At 45.5% G+C, this 25,760-nt stretch overlaps 1 protein-coding gene across 3 annotated transcripts in view; it reads right to left on the bottom strand.

Annotated features, from left to right (window-relative positions):
• The window catches only part of LOC143301809 (uncharacterized), a 77,426-nt gene that overhangs the window by 28,258 nt on the left and 23,408 nt on the right, over positions 1-25,760 (bottom strand). For all 3 annotated transcript variants that reach the window (XM_076616205.1, XM_076616206.1, XM_076616207.1), the window contains 15 exons: positions 23,571-23,701; positions 21,690-21,776; positions 18,533-18,638; positions 17,344-17,413; positions 15,097-15,281; positions 13,825-13,909; positions 11,522-11,628; positions 8,783-8,936; positions 8,256-8,373; positions 7,005-7,056; positions 5,477-5,547; positions 3,802-3,914; positions 2,623-2,708; positions 922-995; positions 154-369 (listed from right to left, as the gene is read on the bottom strand). In XM_076616205.1, coding sequence (XP_076472320.1) covers positions 154-369; positions 922-995; positions 2,623-2,708; positions 3,802-3,914; positions 5,477-5,547; positions 7,005-7,056; positions 8,256-8,373; positions 8,783-8,936; positions 11,522-11,628; positions 13,825-13,909; positions 15,097-15,281; positions 17,344-17,413; positions 18,533-18,638; positions 21,690-21,776; positions 23,571-23,701 — 1,655 coding nt within the window. The remainder of the gene's footprint in view (positions 1-153; positions 370-921; positions 996-2,622; positions 2,709-3,801; positions 3,915-5,476; positions 5,548-7,004; positions 7,057-8,255; positions 8,374-8,782; positions 8,937-11,521; positions 11,629-13,824; positions 13,910-15,096; positions 15,282-17,343; positions 17,414-18,532; positions 18,639-21,689; positions 21,777-23,570; positions 23,702-25,760) is intronic.

The raw sequence follows: 25,760 nt of genomic DNA, 5'->3' as shown, positions 1-25,760 counted from the left end.
TTGAAGGATTTCCAAAAGGCACAGCGTCTCCCCCCAAAATACCACATCCCCACTCCACACACACACCCCACCCAACCTGACTCACACCCACCCACATACATCCACACACCCACACCCACTCCACCACACAACCCCACCCCCCACACCCCCCACCTGTCGCCGCGACTTGAGGTGGAAGAGGTGGGGCTGCTCCTTGGAGGCCTCCTGCAGGTACAGCAGCTCCTGGGCCTTGGTGTGCTTGCGCAGAGAGTCCTCGGTCAGCATCAGCTGGTTGTCCAGCGCCTCCCGCCCAGTCTGGTTCGGGTCCTCCCCGCCAAACGACGGAGGGCTGGGCACCTCCTCATGGAACCCTTGCTCCGACACGTGCACCTGTCGAAAACAGGGAAAGGGGGTTAGGGGGGGTGGGGTGGGGTGGGAGTGTGAGAGGAGAGAGGGGGAGGGGTTCATTAACACTTGCCTGTTATTCTGTCCGCAACAGTTCACAGATAACCGCTACAAAAAAAAAAACTTTTGGTAACCCCCTCCTCGCTCGTTCACACTCAGGAGGCCACGGCATGGCAGAGTGAGTCGTTTCGGCGCTGGATTTCTGATCCAGTGTTCACATGCGATCAGGTGTTTTCGAGGCCCTGGTTAGGGAAGTTACATAGTTCCCTCTCTTTTTGCAGTTCATGCCTATGCGGTACTGTGAAAGCCGAGACAATTCTTTTGAACAAGATTCGTGTTCACCACCATAATGAACAGAAACCTAATGGGTCTCCAATAGCAGCAGGAGAACAACAACGATCTCTACCCATCACCAGTTCATCATCATTCAAATATGGAAAACAAAATTCTGAGGCACCCACCCCCAGGCCCCTCCCACACCGGTTTTTTTATTTTTTTTTTTTTTTTTTTTTAAACAAAACAAGGGAGATAACCCACCTGCGTACTGCTGCCACAGCTGGGAGGCCGACACACAGGTATCTCCACCTGCATCTCCTCTTCTTCATTCAAGTCTGTACACACAATTTATTTTCATGAAAAAAGGAAAACAGCAGCCGGAATCTGACACAGAGATCAGTTGTGACAATATGTATTATATTACATCAGAATACGATACAATACATGACGATACGGTACAATACAACACAATGCATATAATATGATACATCTTCTTCTTTCTTCGTGGGCTACAACTCCCACTTTCACTGGAATGTGCACGCGTGGGCTTAGGTGTATGACCGTTTCACCCCGCCATGTAGGCAGCTATACTCCGTTTACGGGGGTGTGCATGCTGGGTATATTCTTATTTCCATAACCCACCAAACGCTGACATGGATAACAGGATATTCAACGCATGCATTTGATCTTCTGCTTGCGTATACACACAAAGGGGGTTCAGGCACAAACAGGTCTACACAAATGTTGACCTGGGAGATCGGAAAAATCTCCACCCTTTACCCACCAGGCTCCGTTACTGAGAATCGAACCTGGGACCCCGAGATTGGAAGTCCAGTGCTTTAACCACTCGGCTATCAATAATAATAATAATAATGGACATTTGTTAAGTGCTTTCCTCCCTTGAAGAGAGCTCAAAGCACTTTACAATAAACATTAAACACACACACAATATGATACAATACATTAGAATACATTACAATACGATACGATTTGATACGAGGCAATACAATACATTACAATACAATACCATATGATACAATACATCATGATATGATACGATAATATGCAATACGATATGATACATTATCATATGATAAGATGCAATACGATATGATACATTATGATATGATACGATAAGACGCAATACGATATGATACAATACATCAGGATATGATACGATAAGATGCAATACGATATGATACAATACATAATGATATGATACGATAAGATGCAATACAATACGATATGATACAATAAGATGCAATACAATATGATACAATACATCATGATATGATACCATAAGATGCAATACAATATGATACAATACATCATGATATGATACCATAAGATGCAATACGATATGATACAATACATCATGATATGATACAATAAGATGCAATACGATATGATACAATACATCATGATATGATACGATAAGACGCAATACGATATGATACAATACATCATGATATGATACAATAAGATGCAATGCAATATGATACAATACATCATGATATGATACGATGAGATGCAGTACGATATGATACAATACATCATGATATGATACGATAAGACGCAATACAATATGATACAATACATGATGATATGATACGATAAGATGCAATGCGATATGATATGATACAATACATCATGATATGATACGATGAGACGCAATACGATATGATACAATACATCATGATATGATACGATAAGATGCAATACGATATGATACAATACATCATGATATGATACGATAAGATGCAATGCGATATGATATGATACAATACATCATGATATGATACGATGAGACGCAATACGATATGATACAATACATCATGATATGATATGATGAGACGCAATACGATATGATACAATACATCATGATATGATACCATAAGATGCAATGCGATATGATATGATACAATACACGGGATGAAGGACAAAAACCTCATTTTCACTGACCTTCCTCACTGTCGTCTTTGTGAACGACATCAGTACTGCTGTCCTCGTCAGACACAGGGAACGCCTTGGGATGACTCAAGAGGAACCTGTTGGGAGGGGTGGGGAAACAGTTGAACGTTTGTTTGTTTAATTGATATCATGTTCAGTGAAATGTTCTGATATGGTCATGGTTTGTGTGTGTGTGTGTGTGTGTGTGTGTGTGTGTGTTGTGCGTGTGTGTGTGTGTGTGCATGTGTGTGTGTAAATGTTTGCATGTGTGTGTACGAGACACACACATACACACGTTCACACAAACACACATGCACACATACAAAAGATGAACCACACAGACATGAAAATCAGACAGAGACACACAGGAAGAGAGACATTGACACCGACATCATTCCTCTTTTAACTCACTCCGGACGAACAGTTTTCTCCCTTGCTTTTCCCTACAGACGACCCAGTTGTTAGAGTTTGGAGAAAAAAAATCACAAAAAATACAAAACATAAAGTAACTGAATGAAACTCACTGTACATGACCCACTGACCCCTCTCCTCACATCATGTGACCGCCCAACCCCCTCCCTCTTCACTGCTCTCAGAAGCTGAGTCACTATCAGTACCTTCTTGCTGGTAGCTTTCTTCAATGCAGATATTTTATTCAACGTCTTCATCATCCTCATCGATGTCGTAACCTTCAGTTTGAAGCATTTCAATCACTTCAGCAGCGGTAAAAGCCACTGTCATGATCTAGTTTGCTCCATAATTTTCAACTTGTATCATCTGCGACCCCATTTTCGATACGTACGCATATTAGCTTGTCGTGTGGGGTTCTGAACTCCCTGGCTCACTGTGGAGTGTGTTGTTACAGAATCTCATGAAGAACCTTTCCATTCGACCCTTGACACGTTCGCAATGCCTGGTGTAGCTGCGATTGTTATGCTACCCCATGAGGAAAACGGAGAAAAATTCTGAACTGTCGAAACCGCTATAGCGTTCCGTCGTCCGGAGTGATTTAAAGAATTCAATGAATTCAGTCTTTTTTTACCTCAACACTGACACTGAATGATTTTAAATGGACGCAGGCAGACAGCTTCTAGCATGAACACATCCAAACAAAGTACATTTCTGACAGAACTGGAGGAAGAAAGACAGAGAAACAGAGAGAGAAAAGACAGAAAGAGAGAGAGGACATACTTTTTGATGTTGAGGGAGTAGTTGACCTGGTTGTACAGGGAGGAGATGCTCTTTTCATCGATGATGCTGGATGAAATATCAGAGGCCGACGTCTGACCCGTAGAGTTTTCATTCTGCAAGACCAACAAACAACATTTATTCACCTTTGATTTAAAAAAAAACCCAACACAACACAGTTTTCTTCAGACTTATAGTCAGACAGAATGCCTTGGCTGCCTGTGAAAAATGGTCTACGAATACCTGCAGAGCTTCTTCTGTGTGTGCCAGGAGGGTGCAGTCGTCTGCAAAGAGCAAAGAGCAGGTCCAAGATAGCTTCTTTTGAGGTCTTCATGTGGGCCATGAGCCTTCGTAAGTTGAATACCCTGCTGTCGGTCCTGAATCTGATATAAATCCCCTCGTCTAGATCCTCCTTTGCTTCTCTCAGCATCATGCTGAAGAAGATCGCGAAGAGTGTACGGGCTAATAAGCAGCCTTGCTTCACTCCATTGCTGATTGGGAATTCTTCGGAGGAATCACCATTACACTTGACTTGACCCATTTGTCCTTTGTGGAGTTGTTGTAGGATTGCAAGGAACTTTGGAGGGCATCCCAGTTTGGTCATTATTTTCCATAGGCCATCTCTGCTGACTGTGTCGAAGGCTTTCGTGAGGTTGATGAATGCTGCATATAGGTTCATATTCTGTTCTCTGCACAAAGATCATGTCAGCTGTTCCTCCATTTGCTCTGAAGCCGCACTGGCTCTCTGGGAGATGTACCTCAGCAATGGATGGGATGAGCCTGTCCAGGAGAACTCGGGTGAGGATCTTGCCAGCAATGGAGAGCAATGTGACACCTCTGTAGTTGGAGCAGTCTGATTTGGAACCGTTATTCTTAAAGAGGGAGACAATCACTGCATCGCGCATGTCCTGTGGCACTACTCCTTCATTCCAGCACGATGTGAATAGCTCCTCAAGCTTCTGAATGTGGGTGTCTCCTCCATGCTTATATACCTCTGCTGGGATACCATTGATGCCTGGTGCTTTGTGGCACTTCAGCTTCTTTATTGCTGCCTTGATTTCTTCGTTACCTCATTCAAACATTATAGGACATCATAAATGGGGGCTGAACGTTGTAGGACATCATAAATGGGAGGTAACCCACCTTGAACATTTTAGGACATCATAAATGGGACGTTACCTACCTTGAACGTTATAGGACATCATAAATGGGAGGCAACCCACCTTCAACGTTGCAGGACATCATACATGGGAGGTTACCTACCTTGAACGTTATAGGGCATCATAAATGGGAGGTTACCTACCTTGAACATTGTAGAATGCCATAAATGGGAAGTTACCTCCCTCAAACGTTATAGGACATCATAAATGTGAGCTGAACATTGTAGGACATCATAAATGGGAGATAACCCACCTTGAACGTTATAGGACATCATAAATGCGAGGTAACCCACCTTGAACATTATAGGACATCATAAATGGGAGATAACCCACCTTGAACGTCATAGGACATCATAAATGGGAGGCTACCCACCTTGAACATTATAGGACATCATAAATGGGAGGCAACCCAAACACTGTAGGACATCATAAGTGGGAGGTTACCGAACTTGAACGTTCTAGAACATCATAAATGGGAGCTGAACGTTGTAGGACGCCATAAATGGGAGGCTGCCTACCTTGCCCTTTTCTTTGGTCTTGTCACTGTCTCTGACGGGAGTGCTGCCCCCTGTATTGACTGGGGATCCAGCTGCAACACATCGGGTTTCAGTTTTTCAAGGAGTCTTTCAGAACTACATTCGAAACAAATCCACATACACTATACCACACCTGCTAGGCAGATGCCAGACCAGCAGCTTCACCAAACATGCCAGCCAGGCCTTGAGTGCATGCACATATATAAATTGTGTGCCTTTAAGAGAAGTTTTTCTTCTTCAGAATCTATCCACAGGACATCACTTCTGTTGCCATGGGTTCTTTTTCAGTGCACACTGTGTGCTTGGTGCCTCGGTTTATCGTCTCATCTGAATGACTAGAGAGGTTCAGCTCGGATTTTCCAGTCAAAAACCTGGAGAGAAAGGGTAGGGAGGGCCTGGAATCAAAACCCAGACGCCGAGGCCCTCATGGGCACTGTTATCGGGAGATAAGCGTCTGATCCGTTCAGCCACCTTTCCTCCTAAAACCACTCTGCCGCCCTCCTAGGGTGGCGCAGCATGTCAGATGCAGAAGTGCGGTTGTTTGATGGTGTTTCTCTCTCTCTCTCTCTCTCACACACACACACACACACACACACACACTCACTCACTCACACACTCACACAGACAGACAGCCCTTTGTTGATGAGTCTACCTGTCATCACCAGTCAAGGTGTTAAAGCACTTACCATATAAACAAATGTACACAATCAACAGCACATATTTAGAGTGATAACAGCAACCAAAACATGTTTCTCTCTCTCTCACACTCTGTCACACACAGACACAGACACACACACACAGCCCTTCGTTGATTGGTGTACTTGTCAGCAGAAGTCAAAGGGTTAAAGCACTTACCCTATAAACAAATGTACACAATCAACAGCACATGTTTAGAATGACAACAACAACAAAACCACGTTTCTCTCTCTCTCTCACTCTGTCACACACAGACACACACACACAGCCCTTCGTTGATTGGTGTACTTGTCAGCAGTAGTCAAAGGGTTAAAGCACTTACCCTACAAACAAATGTACACAATCAACAGCACATGTTTAGAATGACAACAACAAAAACATCTTTATCTCTCTCTCTCTCACACACTCTGTCACACACACACACCCACACACACACACACAGCCCTTCCTTGATGAGTTTGTCGGCAGTAGTCAAGGTGTTAAAGCACTTACCATATAAACAAATGTACACAATCAACAGCACATATTTAGAATGACAAAAAACCCAATATGTTTCTCTCTCTCTCTCTCTCCCTCTCTTTCTCTCTCTCACTCTGTCACACACACACACACACACACAAATGCATACACAAAATACAAACACATACACAAATACACACACACAAACACACACACACACATACAAATACACAAACATAACACACACACACACAAAACAAACAAACACATACACACACACACACAACACACACACACAACACAACACACAAACACGTCACACACACACACAAATACACACACACACTCCACTCACCAGCTCCCCCAGAGTCAGACGGCGTGAGAGGCATGGTATCAAAACTCATGGGCTGCACACACACACACACACACACACACATCACTCCTCAGTACAACAAAACACTTCTTCTGCCTTTAGTTGTTGTTTTTTTCTCTCATACAAACCTACAAAGCCACAAAAGTACAAACAGAGCCTTGCAAAAAAGCCACAGCAACAAAGACACCTGCTGAGAAATTGAACAACTGGGTCGACACCTTGAATAATCAATCACTTCAGCACACAGCTTCACATTAGTTCGGAACGTTCAATCAAAAAGACACAGAGGGAGGGTCAGAAAAACATTCCAAACAAGCGTGAATGCACACACACCCACCCACCTACCAACCGACTCGCCTACCCCACACACAAAGCATAAATGCACACATCTACTACGAACAACGCCCCCCCCCCCCCCCCCCCCCTCTACAACATAACCACACACACGAGCATGAACGCACACACCCACCAACCGACCCCCTACACATATTCACACAAGCATATAGCCACCTACCTACCTACCACCCCCAAATCCTCACACATACATGCAGGAACGCACACACCTATCTACGATCTATGCCACCCCCCACAAGCATGAACTCAGACATCCACCTTTCATAGCCCCTCCTCCCCCTGTCTCTCTCTCACACACACACACACACACACACACACACTTCCCACAACACAAGCAAGCATGAACGCACACACTCACCTACAAACCATCTCACATTCACACGCATACAGACACAAAAGCACACACACACACACACAAAGGACACACATATATCAACATCCCTCCTCTCTGCACACACACACACATACATTCCACCCCCCTCCTCTTCACACACACACACATTCCACTCCTCCCTCCTCTTCACACACACACACACACACTACTCCCCTCCCCTCCTCTTCACACACACACAACCATTCCTCTCCCTTCCTCTTTTCACACACACACACATTCCACCCCCTCCTCTTCTCACACACATACACACACATTCCACCCCCCTCCTCTTCACACACAAACACACACACACATTCCACCCCCCTCCTCTTCACACACACAACCATTCCTCCCCCTTCCTCTTTTCACACACACACACGCACACACACATTCCACCCCCCTCCTCTTCTCACACACACACACGCACACACACATTCCACCCCCCTCCTCTTCGCACGCACACACACACACACACACACATACACATGAATAGTGTAAGTTCTCACCTTCTGCAGCATCTCAGTAATCTTGCTGATCAATTTTCGGGATGTCTCCGACGTCCTGGCTTCTGTCAATTTGCGGTCGTCAGGACTTTCCTCGAATACGTTAGGATTGTCTGGGGCCCTGGAAACACAGTAAACAATGTTTGAAAATAAAATAAAAGTAACAAGTGTGTCGCATACTGGACAAACATCGTAGTGTCTCAAAAATTTTTAGTGGCGTGTGTGTATGTGTGTGTGAGTGTATATGTGACCAACTCTGTTGGAATACTATATAATCAGTATGCAGATGACAAAAATGACACATGACCATACCTGCACTAGCTTGACTAAGTCATGCTCATGCACAAACACATGCCGTACACACATTTACACGAATCCTCCTCCACACACACACACACACACACCCTCCACCCCCAGCCACACACCCCCTCCACACCCCTCAACAGACACACACCAACCCCCTCACACCCCGCAACCCCAACCCCCCTCCCCTCACACAAACACATACACACACACACACACAGACTGACTTGATGATGGTGTGCTGAGCGATGATGAACTCCAGCTTGTGGTCCCAGGGGTTCATGAAGGAGGACCACTCCGTCGTCACCTTCACGTACGTCCCGTTCCGGGTTCGGATCCTCAGCGGTCCACTCTTGAACGGCTGGCCCATGGAGTGCATGGCTGGGGAGCGCAACACTTTCACTTTTCACTTTTCAGTTTCTCAAGGAGGCGTCACTACGTTCGGGCAAATCCATACACGCTACACCACGTCTGCTAGTAGCAGATGCCTGGTCTGCAGCATAACCCAACTGCTTTTTAGAAAATCCCATCTCAGCTACACTACATCTGCTTGGCAGATGCCTGACCAGCAGCATAACCCAACTGCTTTCAAACAAATCCATATATATGCCACATCACATCTGCTAAGCTTTACCATAACCCAATGAGCCAGCCAGGCCTTGAAGGAATGCACAGACATCTGTGCACCCATCAATGAAAAACAAAATGCGTCAGCAGTGAAAGAGTCAACGAAAAATGAAATATCACAGCAGAGAAAGGGTCAATGAAAAACGAAATGTGACAGCAGAGAAAGGGTCAATGAAAAACAAAATATCACAACAGTGAAAGGGTGAAAAACGAAATGTGACAGCAGAGAAAGGGTCAATGAAAAACGAAATATGACAGCAGTGAAAGGGTGAAAAACGAAATACGACAGCAGTGAAAGGGTCAATGAAAAACGAAATATGACAGCAGAGAAAGGGTCAATGAAAAACGAATATGACAGCAGAGAAAGGGTCAATGAAAAACGAAATGACAACAGAGAAAGGGTCAATAAAAAACGAAATGTGACAGCAGAGAAAGGATCAATGAAAAACGAAATGTGACAGCAGAGAAAGGGTCAATGAGAAACGAAATATGACAGCAGTGAAAGGGTCAATGAAAAACGAAATATGACAGCAGAGAAAGGGTCAATGAAAAACGAAATGTGACAGAACAGAAAGGGTCAATGGAAAACAAAACATGTCAGCAGTGAAAGAGTCCATGAAAAATGAAATATCACAGCAGAAAAAGGTTAAAAAAACGAAATATGACAGCAAAGAAAGGGTCACTGAAAAACGAAATATGACAGCAGAGAAAGGGTCAATACAAAACGAAATGACAGCAGAGAAAGGGTCAATGAGAAACGAAATATGACAGCAGTGAAATGGGCAACGAAAAAGGAAGGGGTGATGACACTGAGCGGCGTGGTGGTTCAGCGGTAACAAGTCCACACGGTGAGTGAGAGAATCTGAGTGCACGGGATCAGACCCACAGCAGAGAAAGGGTCAATGAAAAACGAAATATGACAGCAGAGAAAGGGTCAATGAAAAACGAAATGTCAGCAGTCAAACAGTCAATGAAAAACGAAATGTGACAGCAGAGAAACAGGCAACGAAAAAGGAAGGGGTGACGACACTGAGCGGCGTGGTGGTTCAGTGTTAACAAGTCCACACGGTGAGCGAGAGAATCTGAGTGCATGGGATCAGACCCCCACTCTCTCCAGCAATTTTTAGACCTTGAGTGGTGGTCTGAACACTAGCCATTCGGATGTGACAATAAACAGAGGTCCCGTGTGCAGCATGCACTTTTAGAGCACATAAAAGAACCCCAAAAAAAGGTTGTCCCTGGCAAAAATCCTGTAGAAAAAAATCCACTTTGATATGAAGGGAGAAAAAACAGAAGGAAAAAAAATTACAACTGCAGGCGGGCAAAAAAAAGAGAAGCCTGCAAAAAAAAAAACAGAGAAAAGTATAGCACTGCACTGTAGCAATGCAGTCTCCCTACAGAAAGCTGGCTGAATTTCACACACACACACACAGATCTGCTGTGACAAAAAGAGTAATGCAAAACAATACCACACAATACAATACAATACAAAACAACACAATTCAATATAACACAATACAATGCCATACAAAATAATACAATTCAATACAATACCATACAAACAATACAACTCAACGCAATAACACACAATACAATGAAATACAAAACAACACAATCCAGTACAATACCATAAAATACAAAACAATACAACACAATACAATACAATACAATGAAACACAATTAAACACAACGCAATACAATTCAATACAACACAATGCAACACATTACAACACAATAGTGATAAGAAACTCTAGGGAGAGCTGGACAGTACAAGGTCTTCAGAGAAGAAGCCCCCCTCAGTCAAGTGTTTCAGCCCTTAACTCCTTACACTCTAAGGGGGCTGGGCTGCACCCAGGTCATGACTCCTAGATGCCCTTGTATTGCCCCCCCACACCCCCCGGTCCTCAGCAAACCCACGCCTCCAGGGTGGTCACCACTTCAGAACTGAGTCACCTTTTCTGGCAGACGTTTTAACCACTGAGCCATCGTATGACTAGTTTGAGCAGGGAAATTTAATCCTTATGAAGTATACTTTCATTCCTCCTTGACCAGATCCAGCTGGAACTCTTTTCTGCTGCTTCTGCCATTGCTTTGAGAGCTCATGTCCTCTCTCTGTACCAGAAATCAACAGCTGTTCCATGAGGCTGTAGGCAGATGCGCCCACAAACCCTCTTGCACCAATCTCTGTGACGAGGACTTTGGCTTGGAAGCCGGATTCTCTCAGGCTGCTGGCTAGACTAGCATACACAATACAATTCAATACAAAACACAACACAAAACAATACCATACAACACAACACAACATAACACAGAGACAGAGGACCCCAGCAGACACCCACCTTTCTTGTAGATGTCCAGGAGCTGGGGCAGGTCATCAGGGTGATAGTAGTCGAAGATGGAGGTGCCCACAATGTCCTGCGGCAGGAACCCCAACAGGGCCACAGTGCTGTTGACACAACATCACCAGTTGTCATCATCATCATCATGACAATAATCATAATCATAATTCATAATATTGGGATTTTTTTTTTTTTGGAATTTTTTTTTTATCATGCCCTGATGATGTTCGTCCTTCAGATTTGAAGATGACCATGGCTTCAAAGAATCAGTTCAGAATAAAGCTCTGTCAGTGTCCAAAGAAGACAGGTGGACCCATTTTGCTGTTTCTATATTACCAACCGTTAACACAAGAGACCAGGTGAGAAATATGTATTAGTATTTGTATTTCTTTTTATCACAACAGATTTCTCTGTGTGAAATTCAGGCTGCTCTCCCTAGGGAGAGCGCGTCGCTACACCACAGCGCCACCCTTTTTTTTTTTTTTTTTTTCCTGCGTGCAGTTTTTTTGTTTTTGTTTTTTTTCCCTATCGAAGTGGATTTTTCTACAGAATTTTGCCAGGAACAACCATTTTGTTGCCGTGGGTTCTTTTACGTGTGCTAAGTGCATGCTGCACACGGGAACTCGGTTTATCGTCTCATCCGAATGACTAGCGTCCAGACCACCACTCAAGGTCTAGTGGAGGTGGCAAAAATATCGGCAGCTGAGCTGTGATTCAAACCAGCGCACTGAGATTCTCTGAGTTATAAAGAAAGACAGCTTTTTGGTGGTTGGTTGTTTTTTTTAATCACACACATACATGCACATACATACATTCATACAGCAAACTGAGCACACAGGCCAACTGGGAACAGGTAAACTGGGATAACCAAGAACCAATTTAATGATAGGCGAAATGGCAACAGGTGAATCCGGAATAGGTTAATCTGAAATGGGTGAATTCAGCAGACACAAGTTTTCAGGCCTCAACAAGCCAGCAGAGACAGGGTGGAGAAGTGAAAGATGCAACAGTGCCCAGTGGTCGAAGCGTCAGACTTTCAATCTGAGGGTCCCGGGTTCAAATCCCAGCCATGGCGCCTGGTGGGTAAAGCGTGGAGATTTTTTTTTTTTTTCTGATCTCTCTCCCAGGTCAAAAGATGTGCAGACGTGCTTGTGCCTGACCCCCCTTTCGTGTGTATACCCATGCAACAGATCACCCCCCTTCGTGTGTATACCCATGCAACAGATCACCCCCTCTTCGTATGTATACCCATGCAACAGATCACCCCCCTTCGTGTGTATACCCATGCAACAGATCACCCCCCTTCGTGTGTATACCCATGCAACACATCACCCCCCTTCGTGTGTATACCCATGCAACAGATCACCCCCCCTTCATGTGTATACCCATGCAACAGATCACCCCCCTTCGTGTGTATACCCATGCAACACATCACCCCCCTTTCGTGTGTATACCCATGCAACAGATCACCCCCCTTCGTGTGTATACCCATGCAACAGATCACCCCCCCTTTCGTGTGTATACCCATGCAACAGATCACCTCTCTTTGTGTGTATACCCATGCAACACATCACCTCCCTTTCGTGTGTATACACATGCAGAAGATCAAAACAACGCACATTAAAGATCCACACAGTAGTCAATGTCAAGCATCAAGTGGGGTTATGGAAACAAGATCTTACCCAGCATGCAACCATCCCCCCCCCCCCCTCCCCCCAAAAAACAACAACAACAACATGAGTATGACTGCCTGCAAAACCAAGGATGGTGTGAGGAAGGGACTGAGAACGGTTCTGTTCTGTTCAGTTACTCAAGGAGGCGTCACTGCATTCATACAAATCCATATACGCTACGCCACATCTGCTAAGCAGATGCCTGACCAGCAGCGTAACCCAAAGCCTTTAGTCAGTCCTCGAAAGAGAGAAAAAAAAAGAAAAAAGAAGTGCATAATGGATACATCATTAGATTCATGTATAGATAAATAAACAAATGAATAAGGAAAGAAAGAAATACATAAATAAATAAACAAACACACAGACAACATAAAAATAAAAAAAAAAAGATAATCAGACAACAATGATAGTAAATAACTTAATAAGCAAATAAATGTAAACTGACATACAGACAAGCACGCACACACACGTACTCACATGTACACACGTACACATACAAGTACACTCACACACACACACACAACACACACACACACACACACACACAAACACACACACGCAAACCAGCAAAACATGCAGTTTCACAGACACGGAAGCACAAAACAAAAGCGCAGACGGACGGTCACTCACTTGGCGTGGGTGTAGGTGTAAGTGCAGAACAGGGAGTGACGCAGGCTGAAGGTCCGCTGCTCCGGCTCTGGAGGTAACTGGCCGTCTGTGAAGGAACAGACAGCAAGGTTGGCGGTCATCAGTTTCCTCAGTGTGTGTTGGTCGGGAGAGGAATGAGTGGGGGGGCAGTGGGGGGGGGGGGGGGGGGAGTGTTGGTGTTGTGTGTGTGTGATGGGAGGGAAGGGGAGGGGGGTTGTGCAGAGTGGTAGGGGTAACTGACCATCTGTGAAGGGACAGACAGCAAGGTTGGTGGTCATCAGTTTCCTCTGTGTGTGTTGGTGGGGAGAGGAAGGAGGAAGGAGGGATGTGGGGGGGTGGGGGTGGGGGGAGAGTGATGGTGGTGTGTGTGTGATGGGAGGAAAGGGGGGGGGTGCAGAGTGGTAGGGGTAACTGACCATCTGTGAAGGGACAGAGAGCAATGCGGTGGTCATCAGTTTCCTCTGTGTGTGTTGGTGGGGAGAGGAAGGAGGAAGGAGGAAGGAGGGGTGTGGGGGGGTGGGGGTGGGGGGTAGAGTGATGGTGGTGTGTGTGTGATGGGAGAGGAGGGGGGGTGCAGAGCGGTGGGGGTAACTGACCGTCTGTGAAGGTACAGACAGCAAGGCAGTGGTCATCAGTTTTCTCTGTTTGTGTGTTGGTGGGGAGAGGAAGGAAGGGGGGGGGGGGGGGGGGACAGTGTTGGTGTTGTGTGTGTGATGGGGGAGGGGGGTGGAGCAGAGTGGTGGGGGTAACTGACCGTCTGTGAAGGTACAGACAGCAAGGCGGTGGTCATCAGTTTCCTCTGTGTGTGTGTGTGTGTGTGTGTGTGTGTGTGTGATGGGGGAGGGGGGTGGAGCAGAGTGGAGGGGGAAACTGGACGTCTGTGGGGGACAGACAGCAAGGTGGTAGTGGTGATGGTGGTGGTGGTCATCAGTTTTGTGTGCGCGTGCATGTGTGTGTGTGTGTGTGTGTGTGTGCGTGCGCGTGCATGTGTGTGTGTGTGTGTACGCACGCACATGGTTGTGTGTGCACAAGAAGAATGCACCTCTTGGTGTGTGTGTGTGTGTGTGTGTGTGTGTGTGTGTGTGTGTGTGTGTGTGTCCTGTGTGTGTGTTGTGTGTGTGTGTGTTTAATTTTTTTTTACGGGGAGGCTATGAGAGCAAAGTAGAGCATCATGCACCTCTTAGTGTGTGTGAGTGTGCGTGTGTGTGCATGTAAGTGTGTGTGTTTTGAAGGGATGAAATTAGCCAGGCTCACCTTTGTAGGGGGAGGCCATCGGGGCAAAGTAGAGCATCATGCACCTCTTGGCCACCTTCTGGTCGTCCAGCACTCCCCCCTCCCCCACCAGGTTCTCCAGTGGCTTGGACGTGGCCATGACCTTGAAGAACACGTACGTCCCCGCACTGGACAGGCTGAACCCGGAAGACAGGCTCCGGAACCGTCTGAAACACGCCAGGTTTTGCGGCACTCGTCAGGTGTCTCTTGTTCTCTCATTCCAGGACACACACTGAAGAAATTTCGCTCAACTCGGAATCCAACATTGAACTTAGTCGAGTATTTTGATGGTTTCGTACCATCTTCCCGGCTCAAAGCAAGTTTCCTCGAGTTGTGAAGTTTCTTCTTCCACAGGTTCATTTTTTATCTATTAGCCCCCCTGGGCAATAAAAAATTATCTCGGAATTTTCTAGAGCTGTTTCACAGTATGGGTTTGGGTTTGTTGGAAAATAAACAACAACAACAAACAAACAAAAACAAAAAAAACCACAACATTGAGTTTCAATGTCTGGGCAACACTTAACCAGCTTTCACTTTCGTGTGGCAAAAATGATAATCAAACAGATTATATTCTATTTGCTTTTTTTTTTTTTTTTTTTTACAATATAAACTACAGGAAATTTATTTCCTAAAATTACATTAATCTAACATACTTTACCGTGACCCACTAGTGCAGACTCCGGCAGGGGAGTCCAATTCCTGTCCTGTGCAAACTACTATCCGCCTACGCGGAGAAAACGAAAGTAGCAACGGCTGATAACCTGGAAGTAGGTTACCATATGATTTCTTTCTTGAGTCCCCACCCCACCGACCCACACCCCATCCACCACAACCTTAAAACTAAGACAAATCCACCACCACCCTAAACTATGACTAACTGCTGAATAATCACTCAGCCAATCTTACTTTCAGCTGCCAAACTGTATTTGTATTTCTTTTTATCACAACAGATTTCTCTTTGTGAAATTCAGGCTGCTCTCTCCATGGAGAGCGCGTCGCTATACTACAGCGCCACCCATTTTTTTGTATTTTTTCCTGCGTGCAGTTTTATTTGTTTTTCCTATCGAAGTGGATTTTTCTACAGAATTTTGCCAGGAACAACCCTTTTGTTGCCGTGGGTTCTTTTACGTGCGCTAAGTGCATGCTGCACACGGGACCTCGGTTTATCATCTCATCCGAATGACTAGCGTCCAGCGTCCAGACCACCACTGGTGTAGACTAGCGTCCAGACCACCACTCAAGGTCTAGTGGAGGGGGAGAAAATATTGGTGGCTGAACCGTGATTCGAACCAGCGCGCTCAGATTCTCTCTCGCTTCCTAGGCGGACACGTTACCTCTAGACCATCACCCAACAGCAAACAATTTCTTGTTTGTTTCTTTTCTTTCTTTCCAAGTAAGCCAGCCACACAGCTTGCTGTCCATGTCCGAGACTGCGAAACCAAGCACGGACTTTCAGCTGGGTCAGTTCCCACACATGCATCACCACAGTAAATGGGGAGCACGCTGGAAACAACGGGCGCAACAGCCAAGTGGTTTCAACAATGGACTTTCAATCCCGAGGGTCCTGTGTTCAAATCCTGGTGTGTTAGTTAAAGGTGAAGATTTTTCTCCATCCCCAGGTCATCAACAGACATGCAGACTTCCTTATGCCTAAACTTTGTGTACATAACCATACGCATGCAGAATACCAAATACGCATGTCAAAGATCCCATAATCCATGTCGGCATTCCATGGGCGATAGAAACAAGAACAAACCCAACATGCATAACCCTGAAATGGGAGTATGGCTGCCTACATGGCTGGGTAAAAAAAGAGTCCATAAAAGGCCATTGTAAATAGTACACGAGTAAATGGGGCAGGGAGGGTGGGGGGTCAGGGGGGGAGTTGCAGCCCATGAATCCAAAAGGAGGAGGAGGAGGAAGAGGAAGAGAAGAAGAAGATGAAATGGAGAAGGAGAAGAACAAGAAGTAGAAGAAGAAGAAAGGACAAAAAGAAGAACAAGAATAAGAAAAAGAACGAGAAGGAGAAGCAGAAGCAGAAGAAGAAGAAAAAAACCCCAAAAAAACAGAAGAAGCAGAAGAAGAAGAAGAAAAAGAAGCCGAAGAAGAAGAAAAAGAAGAGAAAGAAGAAAAAGAAAAGAAGCAGAAGAAAAAGAAGCAGAAGAAAAAGAAGCCGAAGAAGAAGAAGAAGAAGAAAGAAAGACGACGACAACAAAGAGAGTCACTGACCTAATCCTGGCGTAGAAGAACTGTTTTTGCTGCTTGGGACTGTCGGTCTTGCCCTGGCTCCTGGACTCTGCTGAAATTACGACGACAACAACAGATCCAGATTCACTTTCACACAGACAACACAAAGTGCAGACCCGTCTATTTTCGTGAACTTGTCGACATATTTGTTTTCTTTACGCACAGAATCTAACAGACTCTCTCTACTTCACAGAGGTGTAAAACGCAACACACACACACACTCTCTCTCCCTCTCTCTCTTGCTCTCTCTTCCCCTTTCTCATTCACATTAAAACATAGAACACAAACACATGCATGCTGATCACTTGTGAGAAGACCTGTCAGTACCTGATATTTCGAAGAGAGCACACACACACACAAACACACACACACACACACACATGATTATATATGCACATGCATGCAAATGACACACACAAATAAAGAAACACAAACAAAACACAGAGCCTCAGATACACACAAATCATCAGACACAGGCACAAACACACATGCACGAACAAACACACACTAACCCCTATTCACTAATCCTCACACACACACACACACACAGATCCCCAAGCAACCCTCACACACACACACACCCTCGCAGTCCTACCCCACAACCCCTCCTCCCACCCTCTCCCCCCCGACACAAGTTCACACTCTCACACCCCACCAACCCTAACACACACATTCACCTCACACCCTCTCTCACCCCCCCTCCCCCACCCTCACCCCCGACACAAGTTCACACTCTCACACCCCACCAACCCTAACACACACATTCACCTCACACCCTCTCTCACCCCCCCTCCCCCCGACACAGGTTCACACTCTCACACCCCACCAACCCTAACACACACATTCACCTCACACCCTCTCTCACCCCCCCTCCCCCAGACACAGGTTCACACTCTCACACCCCACCAACCCTAACACACACATTCACCTCACACCCTCTCTCACCCCCCCCTCCTTCCCCCCGACACAAGTTCACACTCTCACACCCCACCAACCCTAACACACACATTCACCTCACACCCTCTCACCACCACCCCCTCCCCCCGACACAAGTTCACACTCTCACACTCCACCAACCCTAACACACACATTCACCTCACACCCTCTCTCACCCCCCCCCCCCCCCCACTCACCCCCCCCCCACCCCCACCCCCCCGACCAAAACACTCACTTGGGCAGCCGTCGCCTTCAGAGTTCTCGGAACTGATGTAACTGTTGACAGTCATCACATCCTTCTTGTGCACAAAGTCCTTCAGGAGCCGCCCTTTCCACCACGCCTGTGACAAACATACACACACGCACACACCCTGCATGGTGAAAATAACTTTTTTTTCATCATCATAACGGTAATAATAATAATAATTAGCGATGCTGTGCATTTATCCCCCCACCCCTCCTCCCCCGAGCAATTAGACAAGGTGCAGTGGCCGAATGGTTAACTCACTCAGTACGGCCAGTCCTCTCTTCTTCTCAACACAGACCCCTCGGATGTCCAGTGGGTGTCTGAATGACCCAACCTTTAGCTTCCGTCGTCAGAATTGTGGTATTCTTTGTCAACATTCACCTCTTCAGTATAAGAGCCTTCCGCTTGCAATATTTTGATGACGGTAATTGGGGTGAAACGCTGTTAACGTCGTCTCTTTCGCCGTTCGTATAGAGAGAGTTAAGAGCATTGGGTTCTCGCCCAAGCTCCCCCCAAGTTCCATCCCTGGTTTCAGCACACCAGGTGGGTTGAAGGGTGGAGATTTTTTTTTTTCCAACCTCCCAGATCAACATGTGTGCACACTTCCTGGTTCCTGAACCTCCTTCAAGCGTATGTAATAGCATTTATTTTGTGGCACTTTGAATGAATGTGTGGTTGAGATTGCGCGTCCGTGTTGTTGCTTGTGATGCTAGGGGAAGCAATTGCGTGGTGGTGCTTGTGATGCTAGGGGAAGCAATTGCGTGGTGGTGCTTGTGATGCTAGGGGAAGCAATTGCGTGGTGGTGCTTGTGATGCTAGGGGAAGCAATTGCGCGTTTCTTATGAATATAATTTTATTGTGATCATCGTTCCTCAGTGTCAGTGAGTACAGTTCTGGATAGCTTAGCTGATCCCGTCACAGCAACTGTAAGCCAGAGCGTGAAAATCGGCTGGACCGGACGGGTTCTAGTGTTTCGATGTTTGGCCTGTTGTCACACTGATGAGAGGTTCGCGCATTGTTGTGCACTGTCAGGCACTCTCACCCTTTGTATTCTGAACAGATCAGAATAGAGAACCTCTGTAAAACGACCTTGTGTGAGGTATTCATTCCCTTTTCCTCCCCCTCTTGTTCTTCCTTACCCTCTTCTGGAAAACACTGTATCGAAGATAGAACCCACCCCAACAACTACAACACGTATACGCAAGCAAAAGATGAAATACGCTCAATAACTCACTCAGGGTGACAAGTTTTCTCTCTTGCTTTTTCCCCACAGACGGCCCATTTGTAAGGGTTTGGAAAAAAATTACAAAAAATACAAAATACAGAGTAAGAAAATGAAACTTTCAGACCTGGTTTATTACGTGTTGGGCTATGACATAAAAAAAAAAAATCAAATTTCTCATCTTATTTTTACAGTTTTGACGTTATGTAGAAAATAATGCCAATTTTTCACCCCGAATCACCATACCCAGGCTCACTTCCTGCACTTAATGCACTTTCTTCTTCATCAACATCCACTTTTTCAATGTCCAACCCTTCAGGCCACACATGGCAGGCTGGCCAATCATACCATTTGGTTGTGGAGTGACCCAGAATAGCGCACTCTGCTTGGCTAATTACAAAATCACGTATACAGCGTGTGATGGATTTTTATTCTTGGGAAATGCTATTCCATTCCGTCGTCCGAATCCGAATACATTTCATGTAGGAATGCTCATGCATTCTGTCGTCATGGAAATGCAAAAAATACCCAGCATGCATCAAGCATGACAGTGCCACTGGCAGGTCAATGTTGGTCATGTAACAGGAGAAAGAAGAAGAGAAACATGCACCCGATCAGACCCACTGGTGGGCACTGACAAAGCATGCACACCACAGCTGTGAGTGGAGTGATGGCCTACAGGTAACGCGTCCACCTAGGAAGCGAGAGAATCTGAACGCGCTGGTTCGAATCACAGCTCAGCCGCCGATATTTTCTCCCCTTCCACTAGACCTTGAGTGGTGGTCTGGACAGTAGTCATTCGGATGAGACGATAAACCGAGGTCCCATGTGCAGCACGCACTTAGCACACGTAAAAGAACCCAGGGCAAGAAAAGGGCTATTCCCGGCAAAAATTTTTTTTTAAGAAAAATCCACTCCAATAGGAAAAACAAATAAAACTGCACGCAGGAAAGAATACAAAAAAGAAAGAAAAAAAAAAAGGGTGGCACTGTATTGAGTCGCGACACACTCTCCCTGGGGAGAGCAGCCCAAATTTCACACAGAGAAATCTGTTGTGATAAAAAGAGGAATACAAATACAAATACAATACAGAAGAACCACAGCAGCAACTTCGCCAAGGCCAGCAAGAACAGGAAGGCAGCAACAGCAGTAGCAACAGTGCCCAAGCAGCCCGGACATTTTCCCTGCCCTCACTGCCCACACCCATGCAGATCAAAACCGGAACTCTGCAGCCACGTGCAGGTTCACACCAAACGAGACAAAGGGACACGCAGAGGTCGTCTGACACGACAGACTACATTCACTCACACACATACTCACACATTTACACACACACACGCATGCACGCACACGCACGCATGCACACGCGCGCGCACGCACATGCGTGCGCACACACACACATACAGTATTCACTTGCACACATACTCATTCACTTGTACACACAAACACACACTCACACACACACACACACTCACACACAGTCATTCACTTGCACACATACTCATTCACGCACACACACTCGCTCACTCTATTTCATACACACAAACACACACATACACACAGATCCTCCTAGAGAGCCTAATCCAGCTGATTGCATCATTCCATGATGGCATGCAGGCGAGAGTACAGACACACACTCATTCACTCTATTTCATACACACAAACACAAACACACACATACACACACTCACCACTACACACAAACTCACCCCCCCCCCCCCTGACACACACACACACTCAACCCCCACGACACACACACACTCAACCCATACACACATACTCCCCTACCCGCACAACACAGACTCAACCCACATACACACACACCACACACATTCCACGCCCCCCCCTACCCCACCCCCACACATCCCCCTCCACCCCCCCCACTCCCCATCCCCCACCCGACACCCACACGGACGGCACTCACATTGGGGTATCCCAGGAGGTCCATGAGGGCCTGTGAGGTGTGTAGGACCACATGGTTCTTCAGGGAGACGGCCACCGTCAGTTCACTCTGCACAGCCACACACAGCACAGTATGCAGAGCTGTTATCATTACTACCAGTACTTACATAGCACCTATCTTCATCAGACACACACAGCACACAGCGCTGTACTCAGAGCTGTTATCATTACTACCGGTACTTACATAGCCCCTATCTTCATCAGACACACACAGCACACAGCGCTGTACTCAGAGCTGTTATCATTACTACCAGTACTTACATAGCACCTATCTTCAACAGACACACATAGCACTGTACTCAGCTGTTATCATTACTACCAGTACTTACATAGCCCCTATCTTCATCAGACACACACAGCACACAGCGCTGTACTCAGAGCTGTTATCCTTACTACCGGTACTTACATAGCACCTATCTTCATCAGACACACACAGCGCTGTACTCAGAGCTGTTATCCTTACTACCGGTACTTACATAGCCCCTATCTTCATCAGACACACACAGCACACAGCGCTGCACTCAGAGCTGTTATCCTTACTACCGGTACTTACATAGCACCTATCTTCATCAGACACATACAGAACTGTACTCAGAGCTGTTATCATTACTACCAGTACTTACAGAGCACCTATCTTCATCAGACACACACAACACCCAGCGCTGTACTCAGAGCTGTTATCCTTACTACCGGTACTTACATAGCACCTATCTTCATCAGACACACACAGCACACAGCGCTGTACTCAGAGCTGTTATCATTACTACCGGTACTTACATAGCCCCTATCTTCATCAGACACACACAGCACACAGCGCTGTACTCAGAGCTGTTATCATTACTACCGGTACTTACATAGCCCCTATCTTCATCAGACACACACAGCACACAGCGCGGCACTCAGAGCTGTTATCCTTACTACCGGTACTTACATAGCACCTATTTTCCGTCAGAGATTAAACTTATGAGTGCTTTACAGTTTCAGTTATTGATACATAGTGCCTGTCTTCAGTAAGAGACCAAACTACTCTCTTCACAGGTTCAGTTTATTGATACTTATATAACGCCTATCTTCGATCAGAAACCAAACTATAACTTGTACAAGCGCTGTATGTTTTCAGTTTATTGATAATTACGCGGCGCCTATCTTCGATCAGAAACCAAACTATAACTAGTGTAAGTGCTGCATGTTTTCAGTTTATTGATAATTACACAGTGCCTCTCTTTGGTCAGAAACCAAACTATAAGTGCTGTATGTTTTCAGTTTATTGATACTTACATAGCGCCGATCTTCGGTCAGAAACCAAACTATAAGCGCTGTACGTTTTCATTTTATTGATACTCACATAGCACTTATCTTCGATCAGAAACCAAACTGTAACTAGTATTAAGCGCTGTATGTTTTCATTTTATTGATACTTGCATAGTGCCTATCTTCGGTCAGAAACCAAACTATAAGCGCTGTATGTTTTCAGTTTGTTGATATTTACATAGCGCCTATCTTCAGCCAGAAAATTAGCGCTCCAGTTTCAGTTTCTCAAGGAGATGTCACTGGACAAATCCATACACAAGAAATGCCTCATCTGCTAGGCAGATGGTCTGGCAGAAGGATAACCCAGGATAACCATAAACACCAGTCAGGGCTGGAGTACCCATCAGAGTGGGTTTCTTCTTCAGATTTCTGCCATGGGTTGCTTGTGTGTTAAGGAGTGTTGAACTATGTGTTAAGGAGTGTTCACCTGTGTGTGTAAAGGAGAGTGTTTACCTGTGTGTGTTAAGGAGTGTTCACTGGTATGGTTAGGGGGTGGGGGGGGGGGTAGAGTTTTTTTTGTGTTTTTTTTTACCTGTGTGTTGAGGACGATGCCGTCATTGACGTTGCGGAAGTCAACCGACTCAGTGCACTGAAGACTGGGCAGGGCCACAGGTTCAGAGGAGGGCGCCTTGAACACACCCCCTTTGTCCTGCTTCTGCACCTCTGTACACACAGCACACAGAGAAACGCATTATTCACCAACACAGATACCAAACCTTCATCAACACAAAAATTCCACCATTTATCATCCATCATTTAGCAACATAGACATTTTGATGTTCATCAACACACACAAAAAAAATCCATCATTCATCAACATAGACATTCACAAACATTATCATCACAGAAATTCATCACTAGTCAACGCAGAATTTAGCAATTTATCAACATGGAATTTTGTCATTCATCAACACAGATATTAGCTATTTATCAACACAGTGATTTTTCATTATCAACACAGAAATTTGTCATTTATCAACATAGAAATTCGTCATTTATTAACACAGGAAATTTATCAATTATAATCACTGAAATTCATCTGTTATTAACACAGAAATCCATCATTTATTGACATGCCTTTGCTCCTCTTTGAACAAAGAACACACAGAAATCAATCATTCATCGACACAGAAATTCACCATTAATCAACACAGAAATTCGTCATCACAAAAACCCATCATTTTATCAACACAGAAATTCATCATTTGTCAACACATAAACACAGAAATTCATCATTTATCAACACCAAAATTCATCATTCACCAACACAGAAATTCATCATTTATCAACACCAAAATTCATCTTTCACTAACAGTAACACAGAAAAGCATTCCCTTCCCACCACACTCATCATCCCCCAACATGTTTTGTTTGTTTGTTTGTTTTCATCTTTGCCAGCCAGCCCATTATCTGCACCATTTCATTCCCATGCCACTCGTATCGCTCGGCAAGACTGCATGCCTCTCACACAATCCACAACCGTGACAGAATTCCGGCTGGAAGCAACAACAACAACAAAAAAAAAAAATCCCTAACTCACGGCAAACCACAGCTACACAAGACCAGACCTCCTGAGCCTTAACTCACTCAGTACGGCCAGTCCTCTCTTCTCCACTACACAGACCCCTCGGATGTCCAGTGGGTGTCTCAATGACCCAACCTTTAGCTTCCGTCGTCAGAATTGTGGTATTCTTTGTCAACATTCACCTCTTCAGTATAAGAGCCTTCCGCTTGCAATATTCTGATGATGGTAATTGGGCTGAAACGCTGTTAACGTCGTCTCTTTCGCCGTTCGTATGGAGAGAGTTAACAAAACATATTCATCAATGTTTTAACTTTGCCAACACCTTTTCTGTTCTGTTCCTTATCTTCGGTCGTGGTTGAAGGTTTCGTACTATTGACAACAACAGCGACACACACGACAATTGTCTGAACAGAACAACGCTGGTTCCAAGGCTAACGACGAGTCGCTTGTTCAAAGGGGAAGAAGTCACGTGACCTATGACGATGCGACAGTCATGGACATGTGACCGCGCATGCCTTATCTCCCACTCAACAACAACACACTCGACAGGAATAGGCACGCTCAAGGACAAAAACTGCTCAGATTTCTGTGTCTGAAAGGACAGCTGGAGAGAGAAAGAGAGGGTGTGTGGGGGAAGAAGGCATGGAGAGAGAGAGAGAGAGAGGGAGTGAGTTGGGGATGGGAGAGAGAGAGAGAGAGAGCAAGAAAGAGAACAGAAATAATGATGGACGTTAAAATTGCGCGCTTGTCCAGAAATACTGCTCACAGCACTTCACATTCTGTTCCCCTCTCCTGCCCCCCCCACACACCCCATATCCCCACACACGCGCGCACGCGCGCGCACACGCACACACACACACACACAGAATCATGGGTCAGAATACACTCACGCTACTGGACACTGAAAACCACTCACCCACCCATGATGCCCTTTAGAAAACAAATCCTTAGAAAACAAACACGAGAGCAAGAAACAAGAGACGGAGACAGAGAGACAGACCAACGGAGGGGGGGAGACACAGAGAAAGAGAGAGATGGGGTAGGACAAAGGACAGAGAGAGAGGCAGACAGAGAGAGAGAGAGAGAGAGAGAGAGAGACAGAGAGAGAGAGAGAGAGAGAGAGAGAGAGAGAGAGAGAGAGAGAGAGTTTCACCCCTAATAATAAGACAAACAGAAAAAAAAAAAAGCCAGCTGTTC

Source organism: Babylonia areolata, chromosome 28, assembly GCF_041734735.1.
Source record: "Babylonia areolata isolate BAREFJ2019XMU chromosome 28, ASM4173473v1, whole genome shotgun sequence".
In the NCBI taxonomy this organism is placed as follows: domain Eukaryota; kingdom Metazoa; phylum Mollusca; class Gastropoda; order Neogastropoda; family Buccinidae; genus Babylonia; species Babylonia areolata.
Note: the sequence above shows the minus strand (reverse complement) of the source record. Positions and strands in the feature narration are given on the sequence as shown.